General features: G+C 39.6%; 1 protein-coding gene across 1 annotated transcript in view; it reads left to right on the plus strand.

The window, feature by feature from the left end:
* The first annotated feature begins 21 nt into the window (after positions 1 to 21).
* Positions 22 to 23,321, plus strand: part of CWC27 (CWC27 spliceosome associated cyclophilin) — a 101,528-nt gene continuing 78,228 nt past the window's right edge. The window contains exons 1-10 of the mRNA XM_033086253.1: positions 22 to 359; positions 1,131 to 1,227; positions 1,799 to 1,911; positions 3,104 to 3,247; positions 3,968 to 4,066; positions 4,225 to 4,328; positions 5,368 to 5,437; positions 9,136 to 9,215; positions 12,869 to 12,902; positions 18,520 to 18,695. Of these exons, the coding sequence (XP_032942144.1) occupies positions 318 to 359; positions 1,131 to 1,227; positions 1,799 to 1,911; positions 3,104 to 3,247; positions 3,968 to 4,066; positions 4,225 to 4,328; positions 5,368 to 5,437; positions 9,136 to 9,215; positions 12,869 to 12,902; positions 18,520 to 18,695 (959 nt within the window). The 5' untranslated portion in view covers positions 22 to 317. The remainder of the gene's footprint in view (positions 360 to 1,130; positions 1,228 to 1,798; positions 1,912 to 3,103; positions 3,248 to 3,967; positions 4,067 to 4,224; positions 4,329 to 5,367; positions 5,438 to 9,135; positions 9,216 to 12,868; positions 12,903 to 18,519; positions 18,696 to 23,321) is intronic.

Consider the following 23,321-nt stretch of genomic DNA (forward strand, 5'->3'; position numbering starts at 1 on the left):
ACCACTCTCAGGGAAGGTGGGGGGCCTCAGCACCCCTAGGGCGGGAGTCACGGTGGAGGACTACAGATGTGTGAAGAAAGCTGAGAATCTTTTCCAGAATATGTGCTTTCTCAGTGAATCTGGGAGAAACTCCGGTCGAAGACACATTTCTTCATCCTTTCTTCCGGCTTGGGCAACTTCATCCCCCCTTTTCCTGGGCTGAGTACAGGCGCCTGAGATGGCGGGCGGCTCGGGGCGGTAGGAAGTGTCGAGGCGAAGCGGGGTCCAGTGTCGGTCGCTGGGGAGGCTTCACCGGCCGTGTCGGTTCTTCCCCCGCCATGAGCAACATCTACATCCAAGAGCCGCCCACCAACGGGAAGGTGAGGCTACCAGAATGAAATCCTGGAGAAGTTATATGTTGCAGGGTTGTGGGGGGACAAGCGAGATGAACACGAACTTAGGTGGTGATGATGATGATGATGATGATGATGATGATGATGATGATGATGATGGTGGTGGTGATGGTGTTTGGAGGTGGGGAGGTCGTTTTTTCTGTGGGGGACTGGTTTGGTTAAAGTTACTACTTTGACGCTGTCAGAGTCAAAGCACGAGGCGTGATGTCTGGGGACATAACACAGAACAGTGCTCGGAGCGTTTAATTTAATTTCCTCTATTTCCGATTATATCTTACGTCCTTAATTTTGTTATGATCTCTCATTGAATGTAATGATGTTCCTTTTAAGACCGATACCTTTGGATATTTATGGCTTTCTTTCCTCACGTTGTTTCGTTATGGAAATGAGAAAGGGTATTTCAAGTTTCTGTAAAGGTTATGTTATGTTATGTTATGTTATGTTATGTTATGTTATGTTATGTTATGTTATGTTATGTTATGTTATGTTATGTTATGTTATGTTATGTCCGCTATGTTTTTACAGCTGTATTATAAATCTTTATCATATATATTGATTCTGAGCTGTATCTCAAGTTCTAGAAATGCTAATTAGAACTGACAGCAGCTACCCTACACACTTAAATGTGTACCACTCTTACAAATATAGCAAATCCATATTTATTTTTTAGGCAGTTATAGTCCTTGATCAGTGACTAAGTTGTGATAAAACTGGCTGCATTTATCTGTATGTTTATAGGTTTTGCTGCGAACTACAGCAGGAGAGATAGATATAGAATTATGGTCAAAAGAAGCACCAAAAGCATGCAGAAATTTCATCCAGCTATGTATGGAAGGTAATGACTGAATGGGATGGGAGTTGTGGAAATTAATTCATATGTGATCTTTGTGCCTTTTCTGTAAAATAGAGGTTATAATTATGTTTTGACTTTAGTATGTTAATAAGCTTATTTCTGTTTAGAAATTATTCATTAACACTCAGACGTCATCTGTATGTGGCTATTGCTCATACAGATGAGCAATAATATTGTTGTGTGTGAGATCTCATCCAGGATAGAGCACAGTATTTCTAGCTCTCCTCTTAAATGGGTGTATTTTGATAGTGTCATTCCAGTAATAAAACTTAAAAGCTGAAAGGACTGTAATTCATTGAGGTCATCTTGTCAGTGATGGGCAGGATTTTTTGCCAAAGAAACATGTGACACCACAGGGTGTGATTTCATAAGTCTGTGGAGATCAGAAGGGAACCAAATAGAAGCCAACAGCAGAATCTAGTTATAGAATTTGCTGTCTGGAACTTCAGTCTCTGAACATCACTGCATGATCTATATGAAAGTTTCAGTTTGGGACCACTTACATGTATTTAATCTCTTACTCTTTTTCTTTTTTTTTCTTTTTTTTTTTTAGAGTATTACAATAACACAATATTTCACAGAGTAGTACCTGGCTTTATTGTGCAAGGGGGTGACCCTACTGGTACTGGATCAGGAGGAGAGTCGGTCTATGGAGCTCCTTTCAAGGTGTATATCTATATCTTACACATTGATTTGTTTGTTATTCTCTATCTGTTGCTCTTCCTACCAAGTTCTGAAAAATCTTACATGAAATGCATACATATGCAGTAGTTACCTACATGTGCTGCTTCAATATATTTGAATATGTCCTTCTAAATTGAGAATTCCTAGATCTAGGTGCTCTGGTATAATGATAAACCTGGGGGCTCAGATCCTGAGTGAAGAACAGCTGTGTTCTTTTCTGCCTGACTTTTTTATTTCAGGTGTGTCAGGCTCCTCTGATTTGTGACTGAAACTGGAAAGCTTGTTTCTGAGTCTTCTATCATCTTGTTGCTAGACTTTTACATCTAGCATGAACCTGAGGTTTGTGGGAGGGAATGGTACCTGAACAAAGAACAAAACAATATTTTTACCAATATTGTAGTAGCATTACTGCTTCAAAGTAGTGGTATCTCAGTATTGCAGTGTTTAGCATCATGATATTACCATGTATTCATCACTTTCTCCTTGTTTTGTCTCCCTAATTCCAGAGAATATTTTTCCTATGGATTTTTTGCATTATTCCACTATTACAGCCTGTTACTGTGCTTTCAGTAACTTTACATGAATTAGGATTTAAATTAATTTTTCACATAAATACAGTGATTGTCAAAAACAGTATTTTTGCAAGAAGTGCATGAAATGCAGTTATTTTTAATTTTTTTTTTAATTTTCTTAATATTGGGGAAAACAAATGCAAATAAAAATAATGTATAACAATTGATTTATAGGCAATGATTGGCAAAAGATAAAATTAACAACATAGACCTTTTTTTTTTAGATTTTTTAAATTAGTAATTTGTCTTTGTTATTTTAGTTTCTAATTTTTTGTTTGGTGTTTGTTCTTTGTGTGTTTATGGTGTAGTTTGAAGACTGTTCATTTGTTTGCATCATTATAGGCATTGGGGATTAGAAATACTGACTAAAAATAATTTTTGCTCCTGAAAGTAGGAGCTTTTAAAGATAATTCTGGCATTGAGTTTCAAAATACTTGGGATTTATTACTGTCTGAATTCAGAAGAAAATGAACAGCATTTTCTTCTGTGTATGCATGTTGATGTGAAGAATATCACTCCTATCTCCTGTCATGCTGCAGCTAAAAGAGTGAAAAACCAGTTTTATACTGAAGTCTTTCTCTTTTCTGTCCTGCTTTTACCAGGATGAGTTCCACTCACGACTGCGATTTAACCGAAGAGGACTTGTTGCCATGGCAAATGCTGGACCTCATGATAATGGCAGTCAATTTTTCTTTACGTTGGGTCGTGCAGATGAACTTAACAACAAGCACACAATCTTTGGAAAGGTCTGTTACACAAACTGGGTCCCAGTTTAACTGTGACAGAAGCTACTAGAATTTTCTCTGAAGGCCGGTTTAATATTCTTTGATGCTATGTGCATTTGAAATTTATTTCAGTGCTTTCTAGGCTCTCTCTGTTCTCTTTGTTTCTTATATCTGGTGGAAATGTTTCTGTGGGTTGTTCCTGTTTTTACCTATTTTGCTGTTGTTATTCTTCTTAATTGTATTTTCATGTTGTGCTGCCTTTAAATAATTGTGTTAGTATTATTATGGCTCTGTTATTAGTCAGTTATCTAATACTAATGACAAGTCAGAAAATTATGTTTAGAATTAGATTCTAATTACCCAAGAAGGATCAGAAAGATGAAAAACATGAGATTAATTTACCACTCTCATGTTTTACTTAAAAGAAAATAAAGCAAGTATTTTTTTTATTGCAGTGTCTTTGTTTTCCTGTTAAATAGCTCGCATTGAGACCTCAATATCTTCCTCCGCATACATTCTCAAAACTACCTGTATTCCTTCAACTTTTGCCATCAAATTTAAAATCCCAAACTTTTATACATTGTACTTGCTATCTTTTAAAAAAGTCTTACATGCTTACAATATTTCCTATATCACTTGTACTTTCAAATGTTTTTACATAATATTTGCCTTGTATTTTGCAGAATAAATAACACAAATTACAGTCAAGAGTTTTAAAACCTTTGTTTGTAAATTTTCCAGGTTACAGGGGATACGATATATAACATGTTGCGCCTGGCTGAAGTAGAAATTGACAAGGAAGAGAGACCTCTCAGTCCACACAAAATAAGAAGTAGTGAGGTATGTTTTGTTTTGAAATGTGACATTTTAAAAATTCTTTAGTGCATAGTGTTCAGAGAATTTGGCTTGTCCTTTTGCATATTGTTTTAAAATATTGAATCACTGAATTACAAAATATTTACTAAAGATGTGTCTAAAATACTGGGTTTTTTTAACAGGTTTTGTTTAATCCTTTTGATGACATTGTCCCAAGACCAAACAGAAAACTGAAAAAGGACAAACCAGAAGAAGAAACTAAAAAGTCCAAAGTAAAAGGCACAAAGTAAATACATGCAACATAAATAGTGGTTAATTTTCTTGCACTTGAATTTGTAACTTGGCATTTTTTTATTTCCATTTCTGCCTTTGAATCACTTCCTTGTTTACCAGGAGGATCACATAAATCTAGTTTCTCTGACTGAAATGTTACTGAGCATCTGCTGAGCTGTAACTGTTTCATGCATGGTGATAATTTGTTGAAAATAATAAAAGGTAGTCTGTCTTTCCCATGTGCTGCAGTGTGCAATCATCTGACTGAGATGATGCTGCAGTTAAAACCTACTGGTAAGAGTAGCTAGATTGCAGCTCCGTTGCTTGGGATTTTTTGAACTTATTTTAGCACATATCGTTTCTGCCCCTATGAAGTACTTAGCAAGAGGCAAGCATTTTTACATGGGAAGTTTTTAGTTTTTTTGAATGAAAATTCATCGTCACAAGCATGCTCTGAAAAGTAGTAGGAACTCTTGAAGTGGGCATACTGTCAGTTCTGCTGCATAAACATAAAACGTATTGCAACTGATTGGTTCCAAAAGTGGAACAACAAGTAACAATTAACAACAAAACAGTTAACTCTTGAAAAAGAATTTATAGCTCTTAATTTCTTTTAATTGCAATCTGTGAATGTGTATACATTTGTTACCTTTCTGAGCCATCATATCTTGAAAATCTTGTGATTTTCATAATCGTGAATCTTGAGATTCAAAGAAATCTTCAATGCTGCTGTATTGAAAAAAAAATTGCAACAGAATTGTCAGTATTCAAGAATCCGGGAAAGTTAGTCAAGATAGGGTTTCTTAAATTGTGTCTTAACTGATGCTTTGCTATCCTTGTTTTATCTCAGAAGTATAACACAACATGCTTTTCTGAATATTTATGCTTTATTGCAAAGCAAAATGTGGTAGTTGTTTGGAATTGGTACATTTAGCAGGATAAAAAAAATTTAAAAAATCATTTGCAACATGAATGTAATATATTTAAAGTTAATGGGATGTTACTAAAACAGTATTTAAAATCTTACTAGAAATTTATTTTTTCTCTTAAAGAAACTTTAACTTGCTTTCCTTTGGAGAAGAAGCTGAAGAAGAAGAGGAAGAAGTCAGTAGAGTTAGTCAGGTATTATACCAAATTATCCTTATTTTCATTTTCAACCTAATTAGCTTTTCTGCATATTTGTGGAAAGCTTTAAAGTTTTTGGTCTTCTTCTGATGTTTGCATTTTGAACAATAATACTTGAATTTGCTTTGGTTTTTAGGATTCTGCTGTTACAGCATTTTGTAAAAACAGAGGTTTTTAGCTTTCTTGATTTTGAAGGTGCCTTCACTTACTGCATGGAATTTTTACATTTCCATGAACATAAAGTTTCATAGTATAAATCTATGCCTGCTGTTTAAAAGTCATGGAAGCGATAGTGTGAGGTTATTCCTCCAGTGCTCTCAGGCACTAACTTTGTTGGGTTATCTTAAATGAGCAAAGCAGCTGATAGTTGCTAAAAGGATGTTTAACACAAAGGTGCATCAGTCTCAAAAGCAAAGTCACAGACATTAAAGTCCATGCTAAGTTTTGGTGTGAAATCCCAGACAGAAGCAGAAGCTGCTTCTGTTGAGGTCCCAGGAAGCTGATGTTGCTGCAGCAGCTCCTGTCTTCTTCTTGGGTGTTGATCATGGCAGTGAGAGACCAAAGCAAAAGCAATAGCAAAAAGTGATGACAAAAACAATGGCAAAAAGCCGTGGCAAAAAGCAAAAGCCCTCCCCAGTGTATGTTCTTATATAGAATTTTCCCAACAAGCTAAGACACAAACTTGGACTACCACTTCTTAACCTATTAAAATTCTAGTTTCTTAACACGCCAGGATAAACTACACATACAGCCTACCTTGTTCTATCTGAAAAATGTAAGCAATATTCTTACTAGAATTCTGTAATGTCTAAGCCCTGTCTAAAACCACATTCCTGGAGCCTCCACTGAAAATTTTAGTATGTTTTTCAACCTTCACTAGACTTGCACTCTGGCATCTGAACCTCTCACTTACTTAAAAGCATTAGAGCTCATACTAAAACTTACTGACTCATTTACTTATCCTAAAACTTAAGCTTACATCTCTACTTTGTGTATGAGTGGTTTAACATCAATCCATCCAAAGACTTTAATTCACTCCCTGCACTCTGATTTCTCCCTGAGGAATTCAAAGAGACCCCTGATTCACTGACTCCAACGTGGTAGTACTTTATTCTTTTTCAAGTCCTTTATTTATAGAGTGAGATTATATGGCAAAATACTTGAATTCTGAAGATCATCTTATGCATGCTTAGCTCCGTTTTCTTACATATATCCATCCACCTGGGAGCAAAATGAAGTGTGATTATTGTGGAGAAAATAGTCCATTATGATAATTTAATAGTGCACTATAGTGAAATGTTTACATTCACAGAACCAGGATTGCACAGGTAATCTTTATTTAACATTTCCTTCCCTGACTTGGCACTTAAATAAGGTTAGTTTAAAAATTTCTTAAATAAATTGCTGATTTTATTTCTACTGCTGATCAAGTTGTTTCACTAGTCTCCTAGGCTTTCTACAGTACCTCGCTACTTCAGTTAGTGATCAGACTACATGTCCTGCATCCTGTACCACATAGGTGAAAAAATGGTTGTTAGTTCTCAGAAGTTAAGTAAAATAGAAAAGGAAAACAGTGAGTAATGATGGACAATATTATCAGTCAGAATGATAGTAGAGATTTATTCCAACAGCAACTTTAATTACAGTAATTTCACAACTATGAGGCACACCGGATTATAAGGCGCACTTCCAGGTGTTGGCAAATTTCCAAACTTTGTCCATATATAAGCCGCACCAGGCTATAAGGTGCACTTTTTTTTTGCAGCGAGGATCTGCACGCAACAAAGTAATGAATTAGTAACCGAATCGTGTGATCATGGGGTTTACTGGCAGGTGCTCAATTTGCAAACATTTTTCACGGATCAGCGTAGCCTTTAAACACAGCCTGAAAACTAAAAAAAAACCAGAGAAAAATCACTCACTTTTATTAAACCTGCTCAGCGAGGCTTGTGGCTCCTGGCTCACACTTCTGGGTTGCCGGCAAATTTCCAGACTTTGTCCGTGTATAAGGTGCACCGGATTATAAGGTGCACTTCTGGGTTTTGATCAAGATTTTAGGCTTTAAGGTGCGTCGTATAGTCCTGAAATTACTGTATTTGTCTTTCTTTTTTTCAACTTACCAGTCAGACAAACTTGTTTACCTTCATTTGCTCATCTGCTGTTTTGCTCTTGCTATGTATCTGGCTTGTAATACTGCATTTAACTCAGTTGCTTGGACTTCCTTTGTTTTTATGCCAAATACTTGTTTTCAGTTTAAAATTATCTAAATAGAACGTCTATTTCATGATAAGACTAGTTTCAGTGTTTTCATACTCTCTTCAAAATCTCATTTGCGTATTTGGCCTGACTAAATTCTGTACTGGCTGTAGCTAGGTAAGTAACCACACCAACTCTTTATGAAGAATTTATCTTCATTCTTTATAAAAAAATAAAACCTTCTTTTTGACACCTCATTGTTTGTTCATAAGAGGTCTATATCAGTGTCTCTGTAGTTCTGGATATTCTCTTAATCTTATTAAGTTGAAGTACATGAATATCAGCACTGACTTGCATTTTCTGTTTTTAATAAAAAATTAGAAGGTCAAAGTTATTATTCAGATCCTTTGACACCTACAAACTTAGAATCCTGTGAGCTTTGTTTTGGTTGCTAGATGGAGTAAGTCTTGCTTGTTCAAGAAGGGCAGAGAAGCTCTGGGTAAAGCCCCTCGAGGCCATGAAGGCTATTAGCACAGTCACAGTCAGGGATCTGGCTGTAGGGCCCCCACTGTTTGATGATCAGTGTTTAAACCATGTCAGTGTCCAAACTGCTTGTTTTCTGTACTTGTGTGGAGCACTGTGATACACAGGCCCACCAGCACTCCAAACACACCACCCCTTCCTTAATGAAGGAATTGTCTTTTCATGTTGCTGAATGTGTTAGTCTTTGTTTTCTACATCATAAAAAATTGTAATTGGATTTAAATGCATAACATTTTGTCCACATGTCTACTGTCTTCCCAAGAGCAATAGACAATGCATCTGCAATAGAGACATTCACAGTGCAGGTCACAATACAAACTGTGCCTGTAGTAGAGATTTTCAGTCTGACTTTTCTCTGAAAATTAAGTATACTTTTTTTCAGGTTAGCATGTAGAATGCTTTTTAACTGCAGTCTTTCTACCTGAGGACCTTATGTGTTGTTAGATTTATTTGACTCCTTGTGTCAATAGATGATTCTTGAAGGGTGTATTCCAGATTGATGTATTGCAGTTTGTTAATTTATTTTTTCCCTGGGGATCTAATTAGTTTTCTTCCAGTTAATACGTACTGTTTTGTACGTGGTGGTTCTTTCAGTTGTCATGTGTCATTATTGGAAAGTCAAGTTCTTACCTCTTCATTCACTCAAGTGTATATGTGCTAATCTACCATCTTTATGATATGTAATTACTGTACCTGACTGAACAGTATCTTTTTTTTCCCCCTCTCTCTCTCTGTCCTTGAAAGCCAAGTTCATTGCTATTGCAGAAGGAAATCTGTGGAGTCAGTTTGATGTTTCTCTTTCTGGAACACTTTCTTCATCACTCTGTTCTTAAAAGTGTTTATGCCTTCCAGGACAGGCTAGTGTTAAACAAGTTATGTTTTTCTTGCCATAAGCCTTTTTCACTATCTAGCATCCTAAAAACTGAAATTAATAATAACTTTTTTTCTTTTAACAGAGCATGAAGGGAAAAAGTAAAAGTAGTCATGATCTCCTGAAGGATGATCCACATCTAAGCTCAGTTCCTGCTGTCAAAAGGTTAGTGTGTGGTTTCCAATTTCTAAAACAATTTCCATTCACGCTGTCCTGTCTGCTAGAGGAAGAAGTATCTCCCCTTTTTATTCTGAACCTGAATGCTACTAGTGGCATTTCATCAATTCTAACTCTCATTCTGGAAGAGACCATGAGCAGACAGACCCTTTTATACCTCTCTTTACCACAGTACTTTCTTAGACTATCTGTTTCATAGCCTAAACTTTTAAAGTTACAGTAATTTCACGAATACAAGCTGCACCAATTTGACTAAGATTTTGCTCCTAAACCGGAAATGCGGCTAATAATCAGGAGCGGCTAATACAACCTCAGAAGTGCCAGCCAGAGTGCTGAGCCGAGCAGCTGCAAAGTCGGCATTTTGCGATTGTTACAAATCGCTACTCTGTTGCACCGCGGGTGGAGCCTGGCTGCCTGTAGGCAGCACGGGGGGCGGGGAGAGAGGCGGGAGAGCTCTCTTTTCTCCTCTGCCACAGCCCAGGGGAGAGACGGGGGGGGGCCCCAGCGCCGCCATTGCCGCGGCTCTGGGAGGAGAGGGGGGACCCGGGCCGCCCCTACTGCGGCCCGGGGAGGGGGGGGGAAGCCCGCGCCGCCATTGCTGCGGCTCGGGGAGCCGACGGGAGCCCCGCGCTGCCATTGCTGCGGCCCAGGGAGGGGGGGGGAAGCGCGCGCTGCCATTGCTGCGGCCCAGGGAGGGGGGGGAAGCGCGTGCCGCCATTGCTGCGGCTCGGGGAGCCGACGGGAGCCCCGCGTAGCCATTGCCGTGGCTCGGGGAGCCGACGGGGTGCTTTGTCCCCGCCCGCCGCCGCCGCGGCAGGAACGGGGAAACTCCGTCCCTGCCCGCCGCCGGCGCCACGGGCGCGGGAAAGCTCCGTCCCCGCCTGCCGCCGCTGCCGTAGGAGCAGGGGAAGCTCCGTCCCTGCCTGCCACCGCGGGGCAGCGCCGACCCGGGGTGACTGAGCCCAGTGGCAGCGGCGGCTGGCCCCGAGCTGCAGCACCGTGCTGGGCCACCTGGCCCCGTCAGCAGCCCCTAGCGGGCCGAGCCTGCACAGCCTTAGCTCAGCCAGTAAACCCCGTCCTCCCGCGGTTCTGTTACTAATTGCACGCTGCGAACGACAAAGCAGCTTATATTCGGGTGCGGCTTATCTATGGGCAAAAACCGAAATGTTTGCCAACACTCAGAGATGCGGCTTATACTCAGTGCGGCTTGTATTCGTGAATTTACTGTACTTAAATTTTCTTCATGATGAAGATATTCTTCGCTGAGATTATTCTAGAGGGTTGCTTTTCCCAACTCTATAACCCTACTTATGCTTGAAAATACCTTTTTTCCCCCAAATTTAAAGAACACACAAAAAATTAGGTTAGTCATAAATCTGTATGCTTGAATAAAGTTGGGTTTCCTTGCTGTTTCTTTTTAGTACTTTGTAACATCTGATTTTAACCACAGTTGAGTTTTAAGGTGAGAAAATTCCATGAAAATATGTTAAATCTTAAAATTTGCTTATCTTGGAATTCTAGACTAGTTGGTTTGGAAGGAACCGTTAAAATTTATCACATCCAACACCCCTGCAATGAGCAGGACAGGTTGCGCTGAACCCCATTCAACCTGGCCTTGAATATTTGCAGGGTGGAGCATTTACCACCTCTCTGGGCAACCTGCTGCAGTGTCTCACCACCTGCGTCATGAAAAACATCTTCCTTGCATCTAGTTGAATTTACCCTCTTCTGCTTTAAAACCATTACCCCTTTCACAACGGGCTAAAGAGCCTGTTCCCGTCTTACAGACCCATGTTAAGTATGGAAAGGCTGCGTGCAATAACACGTCCCTGGAGTCTTTTCCAGGCTGAACAATCATGCCTTTCCCCTTTGGAGAGGGGGTCGTCTTCATAGCTCTCTTCTGGAGTCCCTCCATCAGTTTTTCTGTCCTTCCTCTGCTGGGACCCCAGAGCTGGATGCAGCACTGCAGGTGGCATCTCAGCAGAGCAGAGCAGAGGGGCAGAATCCCCTCCCTGCCCTGCAGGCCAATGCTGTTTTGGATGCCCAGAGCACAGCTGATTTTCTGGGCTTCAAGTGTACATTGTCAGCTCATACCCAGCTGTCCCGGCTTGGAAGATGGGTATTTGCTAAGAAAGGCAGGAATCCCTGCCTGAGATGGAGAGTGAAAATCCCCTCTCCCCAGTTTATTATAATTTGGAAATTAAGAGGCTCATAGGCAAAGATATGGGGTTAGGAATAACAGTTCTTTACTGATATATCTACAAGACCAACAAAACCAACATCAGCTATGAAAATTCACGACAAAATAGAACAGCATAACTCAGTTCCAGTCCTTTTTGGCCGCAGATGCCGTCTCTCTGCTCTCAGTCCCGGTGGTGGTGGGGCAGGGCAGGTCCCCTGTAGCTGCCAAGGGCTTGGACAATGGCAGCAGTGGCCCGGGTGGGAGAAGGATGAGGGAAGGACTTCCCTGCTCACCATGTGGGTCACAGTGCTCGGCTGGGTGCTTGGCTGGTTGCTCAGAGGTAGCAGGCTGGAGCAGGGAAAAGCAGTAGTGCAGTGGCCAGCAGCAGCGAGTGTGGCTCCTCACATTGGGATGGCAGGGGGTGGTAGGTTCCAGCCCGAGACGTCTTCCACCGATGAGCACAGTGGAGTGAATGTGTCCCCAGAGCACAGTTAGCTCTCCCCTTCCTTCCCCCACCCCACCCCTGGTCTCTGGTGTTTTCCCTACCCCCTGTCACTAGGCATAGTCCCTAGGGTGTACCTAACAAGTTTCTTAACATCACAATGGGGAAAATTCCACAGAGAGAAGAAGAGGACAACCCAACCCCCAACACCAGCTCTTCATCCACCAGCACACCCAGGTCCTCCTTACTGGGCTGCTCTCATTCCATTCATCCCCCTGTCTGTACTGATACCAGCTATTGCCCCAACTGAGGTGCAGCACTTTATCAAATTAATGTCATTGATTGCAACACACCTAGAGTTTCTTTAATGATCTTGATTACTTATTGATTACTTAGAACACAATTCAAAGCCTTAACTTTTGAGACTTCTTTAATACTCCTTGGTTTTTCTCTAACATGACTTTTTTTTTTTTTAAATGCTGGCTGAAAAGGTTTAAGAGCCCTTATTATCAGTCTGTGATAGTTAACAATGGGTGTATTAGCTTTAGACTATTCAAATAGATATCTTTTTTAATTCACCAAACTGTAGCTGTATAACCAATTTAAATCTTGATGTTAAGCTTCAGTATCAGTAAAATGCAGCTTCCAAAATATGAACTAGTTGCAATGAAATGCTACTAATTGTTTGATAAATGAGATCAAAACATCTCAACCAGGTTTTGGTGGTTTTAACTTGTCAGTGTTTTGCTTGAATAGCTCGAGATATCATTAGGACTTCTCCATTGTATGAAAACCATTGTTTTTAAGCATTTGTAATTAAAAAGATTGTGATAGTCAAGTGATAGAAAATAATATTGATACTTCTAAGATATATATGAGGATGATATAAAATAGTAAGTTTACTAAAGTTTCAGGTGGCTCACAATTTTTTTTATTTAAGAAATGTTGAGTTTTAAATATTATTTTGAAGCTCTTCTAGCATTTCAAAACAGTTACTTTGTTTTTTTTTTCTTTTAGTGAAGTGGCAAATGAAGAAGAGGACTTGAGTGAGGCAAGTATTTTTTTATTAATAATTCTTTTTATTTTTTTACTGTGTGCAGATTCAATTTTCTTTGGGGAACAAATGTTACTTTAGAGATCTTTAAGAACTAGATCAAGTCAGATTTCTGGCAAAAGCATGAAGGCTCTTGCTAAGCTCTAAGGTTTGGCTGTTCACAGCAGGGTAGAATTAGCATACTACCCGCTACCTTTTGTCGAAACTGTTTGTATCATATTTCAGTCAGTAGTTTACTTATATAGGAATATGAGATATAGTTTGTGTTCCACAGGGTGACAAACCACCAGAGTGATAAAAACCCTGAAATTGCTTCTAAAAACATTATTAAAATCAAATTTGTCTTGAATAATTCTATAATTGCAATGTTTGAGGGTAAGTCTGCTTGTGAGTTAGAGTCCTGTTTGAAAGGATTTTTCAAGGGAGCAAAAACTCAGTGAATTATTAAATTGTAGCAGTGAAATTATATTGATGAAAGCTGTCACCTCTGAAAGGCGTGAAATTTGAACAGTCAAGCAGTGACATTCAACTAAACATGGAGGCAATTTAAGTGCAAGAAAATTGTCATACATGGTACAAGTAAGCATAAGCTTGTTACCTGAAATATGTCTCTGTCCCCAGCCATAGATCGTGGGAGTACCCCTTTGAATTGCTGTGGAGATAAGAATGTACAGTAATTTCACGATTACAAGCCGCACCCGATTATAAGCCGTGGGTCTGGGTGTTGGCAACGTTTCGTTCTTTGTCCATATATAAGCTGCACCAGATTATTAGCCGCGCTTTCATTCGCAGCAATGATCCGCGTGCAACTTTCACAAAGTTACCAATTAGTAACAGAATCGTGTGATCGCGGGGTTTACTGGCTCAGCCCTGCTTGGGGCGGCCGCCAGGGAGTGGCCCCCGGTCCCGCTTTCTGCTGCCGCCGGGAGGCAGGGGAGCAGTGTGCCTCGCCAGTGCCGTGGGGAAGAGGAAGAGGGGCACGCCCTGGCTGCTGCCGCCGGGAAGAGGGAGAGGGGCTTGCCCGGCCGGTGCCACCATCGCGCCCCCTGTGCCCGGGCAGTGCCGCTGCTGCGCTGCCACTGCCCCGCCGCCCGGGGTCGGGCGGGCTCTGGCTCAGCTCGAGGCTACTGCTGGCTCGGATTTCCGGGTTGGGAAATTTCCAAAATTTGTTCATATATTGGCCATTCCTGAGTGTAAACCGCACTTCCAGTTTGAGAGCAAAATTTTAGTCAAAAAGGTGCGGCTTATAATCGTGAAATTACTTGTGAGACTAGAACTGTGTTTTAGTTTGGAGGACAGGTGTCTTCTAAGAAAGGCAGGAGCCTCTCTTTGAAATGGAGAATGTAAACTGCCTCTCTCCAAATTATTATAATTTTGAAATTAAGGGGCTTTCAGGTAAAGATATGGGAATTGGAATAACGATTCTTTACTAGAAAAGTTGAAGTATAAATACAGTACTACAAAGAGCAAACCCAAAACACTGACAGAGTGAGAATACAACCTGACACCCCATCAGCCAGGGTGTTGGTAGCAGTCCCATTAAATAGTGGCTGCAGTCCTCTTGCAGTGACAGATGTGGTTCAGTTGAAGTAGTCCTGTAGAAGGGTGCAGTTTTCCTCTGAAGGATCAGTGGTGATGTGGAAAGATGCAGTTTTCCGGATACAGTGGAAAAACGGGCTACCTTGGTGTTTCAAATCTTAGTTTTTGTCTTGGTAGGAAAGGCTTGGCTCCTCCCCCTTACTGGAGCATCTCCCAATGGGATGATGTAATTTTATCAGTCATACAGTGGGACTCAATGGGCCATTAATAGAAGATACCTCCCTGGAGGAAGGATGGGTTGTGAAAAGATGACGATGATTGCCCCATGTGGTTTTAATGGATGGCCCATTAGCAGAATATTTCCCATTGAGATAATGATCACTGCCCACTTGGTCTCAACAGTTGGTGATAGAATAGATACTTTTGGTCAGATCCTGTATTGTAACCCAAGACAGACTGTAATCTCCCATTCACCTAATTGAATCCTGGAAAGTATTGTTTTCTGTATCTGTCCATCATGTACAGGTATTAACTACACTGTGTGTTGACACAGTAAAAGTAAAGAAGGAGCACAGTCTGTCCCGTTTGTGTGCCCAAAAGAAATCATCTGCTTACACCCTGTTCCTTTTTTCACAAGGCATTGTATGAATTCCGGCTTTTTCACTCTTCTCCTTTGTAATATCCTGTTGTGCAGAAGCATTTAGTGTTAGAGCTGTTTGGAGGATGCTATTTAGTAAGTAATTCTGTAGATATTCAAATATCCATTTCTTAAGCAAACTTTATTTGGGGAGTATAGAACATGGGTGTCTTAGGTTGAAGAATAAAAAATTGCATGAATATACCTAATTAACCCAAAGCTGGAAACATGAGGGCTTTTTTTCTTTTTTTCCTGGAATGGTGTTCTCTTTCAATTTGATTACATTTAAGATTTTAGCTAAGATCTAGCACTTCAGGCAGTTACCTGCGTCTTGTAAAGCAGTAGTAGTATTTTTTCTTCTCTACTGGAGTTATTTTAGTTAACACATCACAGGATCACTTTTGCATTTATTCAGCTGCAACGTGTTGGTAGTTTTATAGCCAAACCTGGGAGCAAATAATTCTTCCAGATCTCCTTACTTTCCCCAGCTTACAAACCCATAGCGTGTAAGAGAAACTCTTCAGTATTCCCTAAGCACCTGGCCTTTTTGTTCATGCTATTAAATACAATTCCATTTTTCTTGCTGCAGTCCTCAGATTTGTACATTTAATTCTTTGAGAGAGCCTTTGTATTAGCAATACCTCATAGGTATTTGTTAAGGTTCTTTTTGTGCCCAAGTCATTAATGAAAACAATTATAAGAAACGTATTATCAACATTTTTTCCCACAAGTGACGTTTCCTTTCTACACCATTTCTTTCCTCACCCTGCTTGTCGGGTGACAGATAATCTTTTTAAATGGGAAAATCATATTTCATACAGTAGCCCCTAGTCATTCTGTCACAAAATGTCTCATTACATTTTTATTTCCATATTAAAGAGAAGAATACGGCAACTCTACCCACTAATAGCAGCAAGAAGTAGTATAGCTTTCAGGCAGGCAGTTTTGCATTTCTGTGTCGCTTGGGAAACAACGATCAGCCAAGAGAACAGCCATGCCATTCAAAATGGATTGTTGAATCAATTGTTAAATCTATTTGTTGAGATCAGATGAACTTCATGTGAGAGAGAGGGACTGAAAGAGGAGAGGCAGGAGAAAAGAGTAGAGCTGCAGGAGGGAAAGCAGTTGAGAAAGAAGGGTGTATCTTATTTTCTCAGTGTTTTTCTAGAAGAAAAATGGTGTAATACTGTGCAAACTGAGGCTAATGAATGGTTTGGGAAGGAGGGATTTAGCCGAGTGAGACAAGTGGAACCATTTTGCCCCTCCAGTTTTAACCCCGCTCCTGTTATTCAGATATCTGTAATTTTTAACTAGCTTACTATTTAGCAATTGTTATTTGTCTGGAGTTGTCTATTTTTATTTCAGAAGTTCTCCTGTCCAGTTAGTTTTGTTTCAGTGAAATGCTCTTACCTAAGTGCTACTCAGATCTCCACCAGGACCCTGTCTTTATCCTTGACTGTTAAAGACTTTGAACACAGTCCTGTCACTTTTTTTTTTTTTTGGATCTTCCCCTGCTATTGAAGTCTGTCAAACAATACCTTTCTGATAAGTTAGGGGAAATGCTGATCCTTTTTTGTCTTCCCCTATTGAAAAAGGACAGACAAAACTCCCCCAATAACCTTTCAGTCTTTTCATTGGCTGAAAATATTAGCTGTTTTACTGTGCTGAATATTCAGAAACATCTTTGTTGTTTCTGGCTGGTCTTGTCTAAATCTCAAGTCTAAGCATGATAGTCTAAAGATTCCTAAGCAGTGACTCCACTACAACTTCTTGATTTTTCTCTTCTATTCCAAATACTGCCTCTTGCTACATTTACTTTTTTTCCTCTCCTCCATGTTTATGAACATGGTCTTCATGCGTGGTCTTCTCCAGCCTATACATCACACCCAGGACATGTACATGTTCTTTCTTCCCAAGTACAGTAATTTCACAATTACAAGCCGCACCTGATTATAAGCCGCAGGTCCGGGTGTCGGCAACATTTTGTTCTTTGTCCATATATAAGCCGCACTGGATTATTAGCTGCACTTTCGTTCGCAGCGAGGATCCGTGTGCAACTTTCACAAAGTTGCCAGTTAGTAACAGCATCACGTGATCATGGGGTTTACTGGCTCAGCCCTGCTCGGTGTGGCCACCAGGGAGTGGCCCCAGCCCCACTCTCCTCTGCTGCCAGGAGACAGGGGAGCAGCGTGCCTGGCCGGTGCCACTGGGAAGAGGGAGAGGGGCGACCCTGGCTGCTGCCGCCGAGAAGAGGGAGAGGGACGTGTCCAGCCGATGCCACCGGGAAGAGGGAGAGGGGCGACCCTGGCTGGTGCCGCCGGGAAGAGGGAGAGGGGCTTGCCCGGCCGGTGCCACCGCCACGCCCCCCGGGGCTGGGCAGTGCTGCCGCTGCACCGCCACTGCCCTGCTGCCCGGGGCTGGGCGGGCTCTGGCTCGGCTCAGGGCTGCTGCTGGCTCGGACTTCCGGGTTGCGAAATTTCCAAAATTTGTTCATATATTGGCCACTCCTGAATGCAAGCCGCACTTCCGGTTGGGGAGTCAAAATGGTGCGGCTTATGACCGTGAAATTACTGTACTTACATTCTGGCAGTCTTCTGGATACAGTAAAGTACTCTGGATTACTATTTTTAAGTGTCCTTTATTTGGCTAAAATTAGAATCATGTGGCATCTTACACTTTCCTTTTACTGGTTAGTATCACACCAAAGTGGATGTGAAAAGGTGTACCACATCATCTGCAAGCTGTCATTCTTCAACTGAGATTAATACAGATTTCCTTCTTCAACAGAGGAAACTTAGATCCTTTGGTCTAGTCAGGCCACTTGTTCTTTCTCCAAGTATTTCTCCCTTCAAATGTCTTTGATCCAAGGTGGTTTATCCCCTTTTTCTTACCTGTGCTAGGCATGGAGGCCTTGAGCCTCTCCTTGGACCTCTGTAGCAAGCTGCAATCACAAATTCCACAGGTTTTCACAGCCTGTTATGATAATTCACTATTTGTAAACTCCCTTACAGGAGCTGATGGGCTAATCTCTTCCATCCCATCATGACTGTAGTATAGCCATGTGGTAGCAAGTTAAGTTTTTCTTTCAGTGGAAAGTGAAGGAAAAGTTTAGTGTATTGCCTCAATCAAACTTTGGATTCATGAACATGGTACAGGTAATATCACACTGCTGTGTTGTCATCTGTAGACCTGTAAGAGTTAATAGTCTAGAACAGACTGTTTTAGTTTCTCTAACCATACAGATAAGGAATAATATGTGTATGAAAAATAAATACCTTATTTCTATATTTTTGTTACCTCTGAAGCAAATAAGGATATATTTGTTTGTAAGTTTGTTTTTTTCTTGGAAGAGATTATATTTATAAGAAAAACATTTCCATATTTGTCATTCTGTACCAAAAAAATCTGAAGTAGTTTTATCATTTTAAATTAATAAAGGACGAAGAGGAACATGATGAAGATGCTGATAGTGCAGAAGATGAAGCTGCTAGTAATGAGAGATTCCAAATAAAGGAGCGTATTGCCAAGAAATTGAAAATTGATACAAGTGAAAGTACTAAACAACAACTTCAAGAGGAAGAAACCAAGACAGAAAGGAAAACAACTAGTCGCAGGTAAGGATTGTATTGTTTGGTAGGTGTTTTTCTTTAGATTGTTTGTAGTTTTAAGATTTTTTAAAACCTATATGAGAGTTTTATTTTTCCTGTGAGTTAGAAATGAAATGCATTTATGTGTATTTGTCAGACTTTGCTTTGTCTTTGCAAGATTGAATTTTGCAGCTTCTTTATCTATATTAACACATAGTAGTAATCCACCACTGAGACTCACAGAAAGTAAAGTCACCCAGTGAAGTCTGGTTTAACACAGTACTCATCTTTGCAGTGTACCACATTTCCAACACTGCAGCGTACACATGAATTTTTCTTTACAGACATAAAAGCATAGATTCTTGTCATGTAATTAAGCTGTGCCAGTGTTTGTAAACATCCCTTCCCACTCAGAATATTCTGCAATTTTGTGATGTGTACAATTAGCACTGAATTTTTAGTGAGTTAATTTGTTGATTTTGAACCTTGTGTTTGGACAGTTCTTGCAGCGTGAGTTTGAGAATAATCTTTATAGTATTAAAACACTCATCGTGTGCAAGTGATGAGTAGTGGGTCTGATGTCAAACTTACTAGGAATTATTATCCAGTATTTCAGTAAATACAGACTCCAGAAGTTACTGAAGAATTAAGGCTTTGCAGCTGAAAGGTTAAATGTACATGAAAAACTTGCTTGGAGGAAACTTGCTTGGAGGAAAGTTGGTGGAAGAAACATCAGAAAGCTAATTCAGATTTTATGCTCTTAACTCTACACAATTGTCATGTGTAACTGCCAGATTGAATTAATCAGGCTTTGCCCATACTGAATTCTGCTTTTGTAGTGGCTGTTTTGGATTCTCTCCCATGATGGTTTCCTTTGAAGGGAACCATTCTGGTTTCTTTTCCTGTTCTGGTTTCTTTCCCTGTTCATTTTCCTTGTTTTCCTGTTTCTTTTAAATGGTTTTCTTTCAATTGAGGTTTTTTTTTTTTCAGATTTGCTGGTAAGATATTGTAGGTGATGGCCAAGGCATAATGCTGACATGTAAGAATCTAGACCATTCTAGATTTTGTGTTTGTGACAAAAGAATACCTGGTTCACCACTTCCATAGCAATTTACCATCCTTATTGTATCCCTGAGAGACATCTCTGGGAAGTAAAGACGTTAAGATAAATTTATTGTAATAATAGACTTTGAGATAAAACATTGAAACTTTCGTAAAAAAACAGACAGAATAACTGAAACAGGATCAGTTGTTGTTTTACAGTCCCCATAAATTCAGGTATCTGACTTCCACCTCTTGCACGTATTTATGATTTTATATGACTGTATATAACTGCTAAAAATAAAACTCGCCATATGTTTTACTGAAAAAAGGGTTTTGTCAATTATGGTGAGTGTTCAGTCATTATCTTAATTGTTAAACAAAACTTGTTATTATAAAGAGAAAAGAAAACTTACACTGATGTTTGCAACTTTATACATATCAATATAACTGTTTTTACTGGAAGAATTTGATATTTTAAAAGCAAGATTAGTAAGTTTCTACCATTCCATGTTACATAGTGTTTTTTACTCTGTGTGGCCTTTGTGTTTAGAATCAGGCCACAATTTTAGAGGGATAGGAACACTTACATTACTTTGGATAATCTTTTGATAGTGGTACATTGAGATATGCCAGCTGTAAATGTTGCTGTTTGGCTGCCTTTTCAGAGCAGTGAAAAACCCAGTGACAATATTACCAAGAAAGCAATTTGTATTAACTGCTTTTATAGGTTTGAAGATCTCTAGAAACTAAAATATTCAAGGGATTTAAGAGGAAATTCCTTTTCTACATCTTCTTCACTATTGATTTGAATCTAAGAATCAACCAGGTACAGTGCAGAAATCTTTGCAATTTGAGCAGATCTGCTCAACTGGCTGGTTCCAGTAGTTCTTTATCAAGCCTGGCAGATGTTACTTCTAAAGTTCCTCATAATTTTGTGTAATAGAGATACATAAGAAGAGCATTTGAGATAACAGCATAATAACAAAAATAAAGGAAATGTAAACAAAATCTGTAATTTAAGTGAGCATTAGTTTTTCCTGACATATGGTTTACTTCTGATTAGAGGCTAGGTAACCGACTTCCATGATTTGTCAGATTTCATGTGGTCAACAAGATCCGTGTGGTCAGATCTGTAAACTGATGTTATTCCATTTCTCTTGGAGCCATACATAAATCTGATGTGTTGTGGTTTAACTCCAGCCTGCCACCAAACCCCACGCAGCCACTCGCTGACTGCCCTACCAGCAAGATCTGGGAAAGAGTCAGAAGGGCAAAAGACTGAGAACTCAGCTGAGGTAAAGACTGTTTATTAGGGAAAACAGAAACTGCACATGCAGGTAAAGCAAAACTAGGAATTAATTCCCCGCTTCCCATGGGCAGCAGGTGTTCAGCCATCTCCAGGACAGCAGGGCCCTAACAGTGGCTCAGGAAGACAAACTTCATCACTCCAAATGTCCCCCATTTCTTCCTTCTTCCCCCCCTTTTTATACTGAGCATGATGTCACGTGGCCTGAAATACCTCTTTTGTCAGCTGGGACCACCTCTCCTGGCTGGGTCTCCTCCTAGCCTCCCAGGGACTGCATTTCTCTTGCTTGAATGGTAGTACAAAAATCAGGAAAAGCTTTGGCTTTCTCTATTAACAACTCTGTGTTCAGCACAAGTCCAAAACACAGCCCCATGCTAGGTACCACAAAGAAAATTAACTCTACCTCAGCTGAAACCAGCATGAAACTCTGATTTTGGAGGACTGATTTTCTGGTTTTCAGTGTTCCTTTCTCTCAGTAGGAGTGTGTACATTGCAGTACATAAAATACAGTATCATGATTTTAGGGCTATGTTAGACATAACTGGGTATTTTTTTAAAGAGCAGGTACAAGACATCTTGTAAAACAGATCCCCTGACTTTTCTTTTTGTTGTCTTTGAAGTTGCGCTGTGTGTTACTTTAGGAATTGGCAGCTATAGTGTCTCTGCTGTAGACAGATGGTCCACAGGAAATATACTAAGATCAATGAGTATGATGGATAACTGCAGTCCCAAAATCTGGTTACTGGTCCTGTGGTTGACACAAGTTTAAGCTTCTCAGATTCAATGAATTGTTCTTGGCTGGGGAGACTAAACAATTACAGTTTAGCATTAAATAGCCATATCCAGTAGTGGAGACAAGGATTCAGAAATTTGGAAGGTCTCTAAGCTCTCTCTGAAGAGGAACCTTTAAGTGTATGGCAGCCAAATAACATCTTTACAACTGCAAGGGCTTTGGAATTTGTAGATATTTACTACCTACCTATCTGTCCATCCTGTCCACCAATCTGTTTAATTGTCCTGGGGTTTTGTTAGAATGGCTACTGGAAACAAAGTTGTCTAAAGTGTCTTTAACATGCATGACATATTGCAAAACTGTATTAATTTGTGTCATTCCAGTTTCTTTTAATCCAAATGCATTTGTGAGGTCTGAAGGTTGTACTTCTATTTTAGAGAAACAGTATGAAAACAGTAGACACATTTTGAATTTCACAGTACTGAGATCCAACATCAATTCCTAATGCAACCATACTCAAAGTGCTGAAATGGTGAAGTTAATTTTAGTCATTTCAGTATGCATTTTAACTGTTGTATATTTTAAAAATAGCTTTATACACTTGACAACTTTGTATTACATAAGAAAACTTGAGGAAAGCTTTTGTTAGAGAAATTCTATGGGTCTGGGATTTTTTATTGGAAAGCTTAAACCTAAACTTCACACTATAGAACAGCTATTTACATATATGAATGTTTAATGATAGAAAAAGTGTTTGCCATTATTGCATAAGTAATAAAATTTCTGAGCATCACATAGAGTTTGTAAAATGGCAGTGGCTTGAGATGACCACCTGAAGGCTTCAGAGTAAACTGTCCTCTCATAGTCTGGTAATTAAAAAAATCTTTCTTTTACCTTTCTTTTCATCCTGTAGGTGGAGCTCAGAGGCTATACATTTCTGCTTACTAGGTTTAATAATTTTCAGTGGTTCTTGATTGCAAGACATGCAGTGTGAAGCAAAATACAGTAGGGTGTACAGTTTTTCATTGTATAATAAAGTTCAGTTGCATCCTTGTGGTGGATATGGTATTAAATAGCAATATGAAATAAGTGCTTAAAATAGCTAAACTATTGAGGAAGAGAAGCTGACTTTTTGAGTGGTTAACATTGAATTTAATTTGGTGTTTCCTCTTGTATATTTTCTCTTAGTAACCCTATAATTGGCAGTTGAACTAAGTAACCATTTTTATTTTGGTTCACAAACTATTACTATCCTAAGGAGATAAATAGTAGTAGTAGTAGATAGCTACTACTATTAACTACTTGTAATTAATAGTAGCTCTATTGCCCACTCCTTTGCATTCCTGTTTTTTCTTATATCTGTTTGCTTGTCAAGTGTAAAATAAATCATATGTGAAGCTTTACGTATTTTCTGTGCCTATATAATTACTTCCTCCATCCTCAAAACAGAAACTTGTAATAGTTTTTAAGATGTAATTCCTCAGACTTAGTTTTTTGTTGAAAGACAACATGAAATAACTTGGACAAATAACTTATAAGCCCACAGTCCTTCTGTTATCTAGGCGCAATT

This window comes from Catharus ustulatus, chromosome Z, assembly GCF_009819885.2.
Source record: "Catharus ustulatus isolate bCatUst1 chromosome Z, bCatUst1.pri.v2, whole genome shotgun sequence".
Taxonomy (NCBI): Eukaryota; Metazoa; Chordata; class Aves; order Passeriformes; family Turdidae; genus Catharus; species Catharus ustulatus.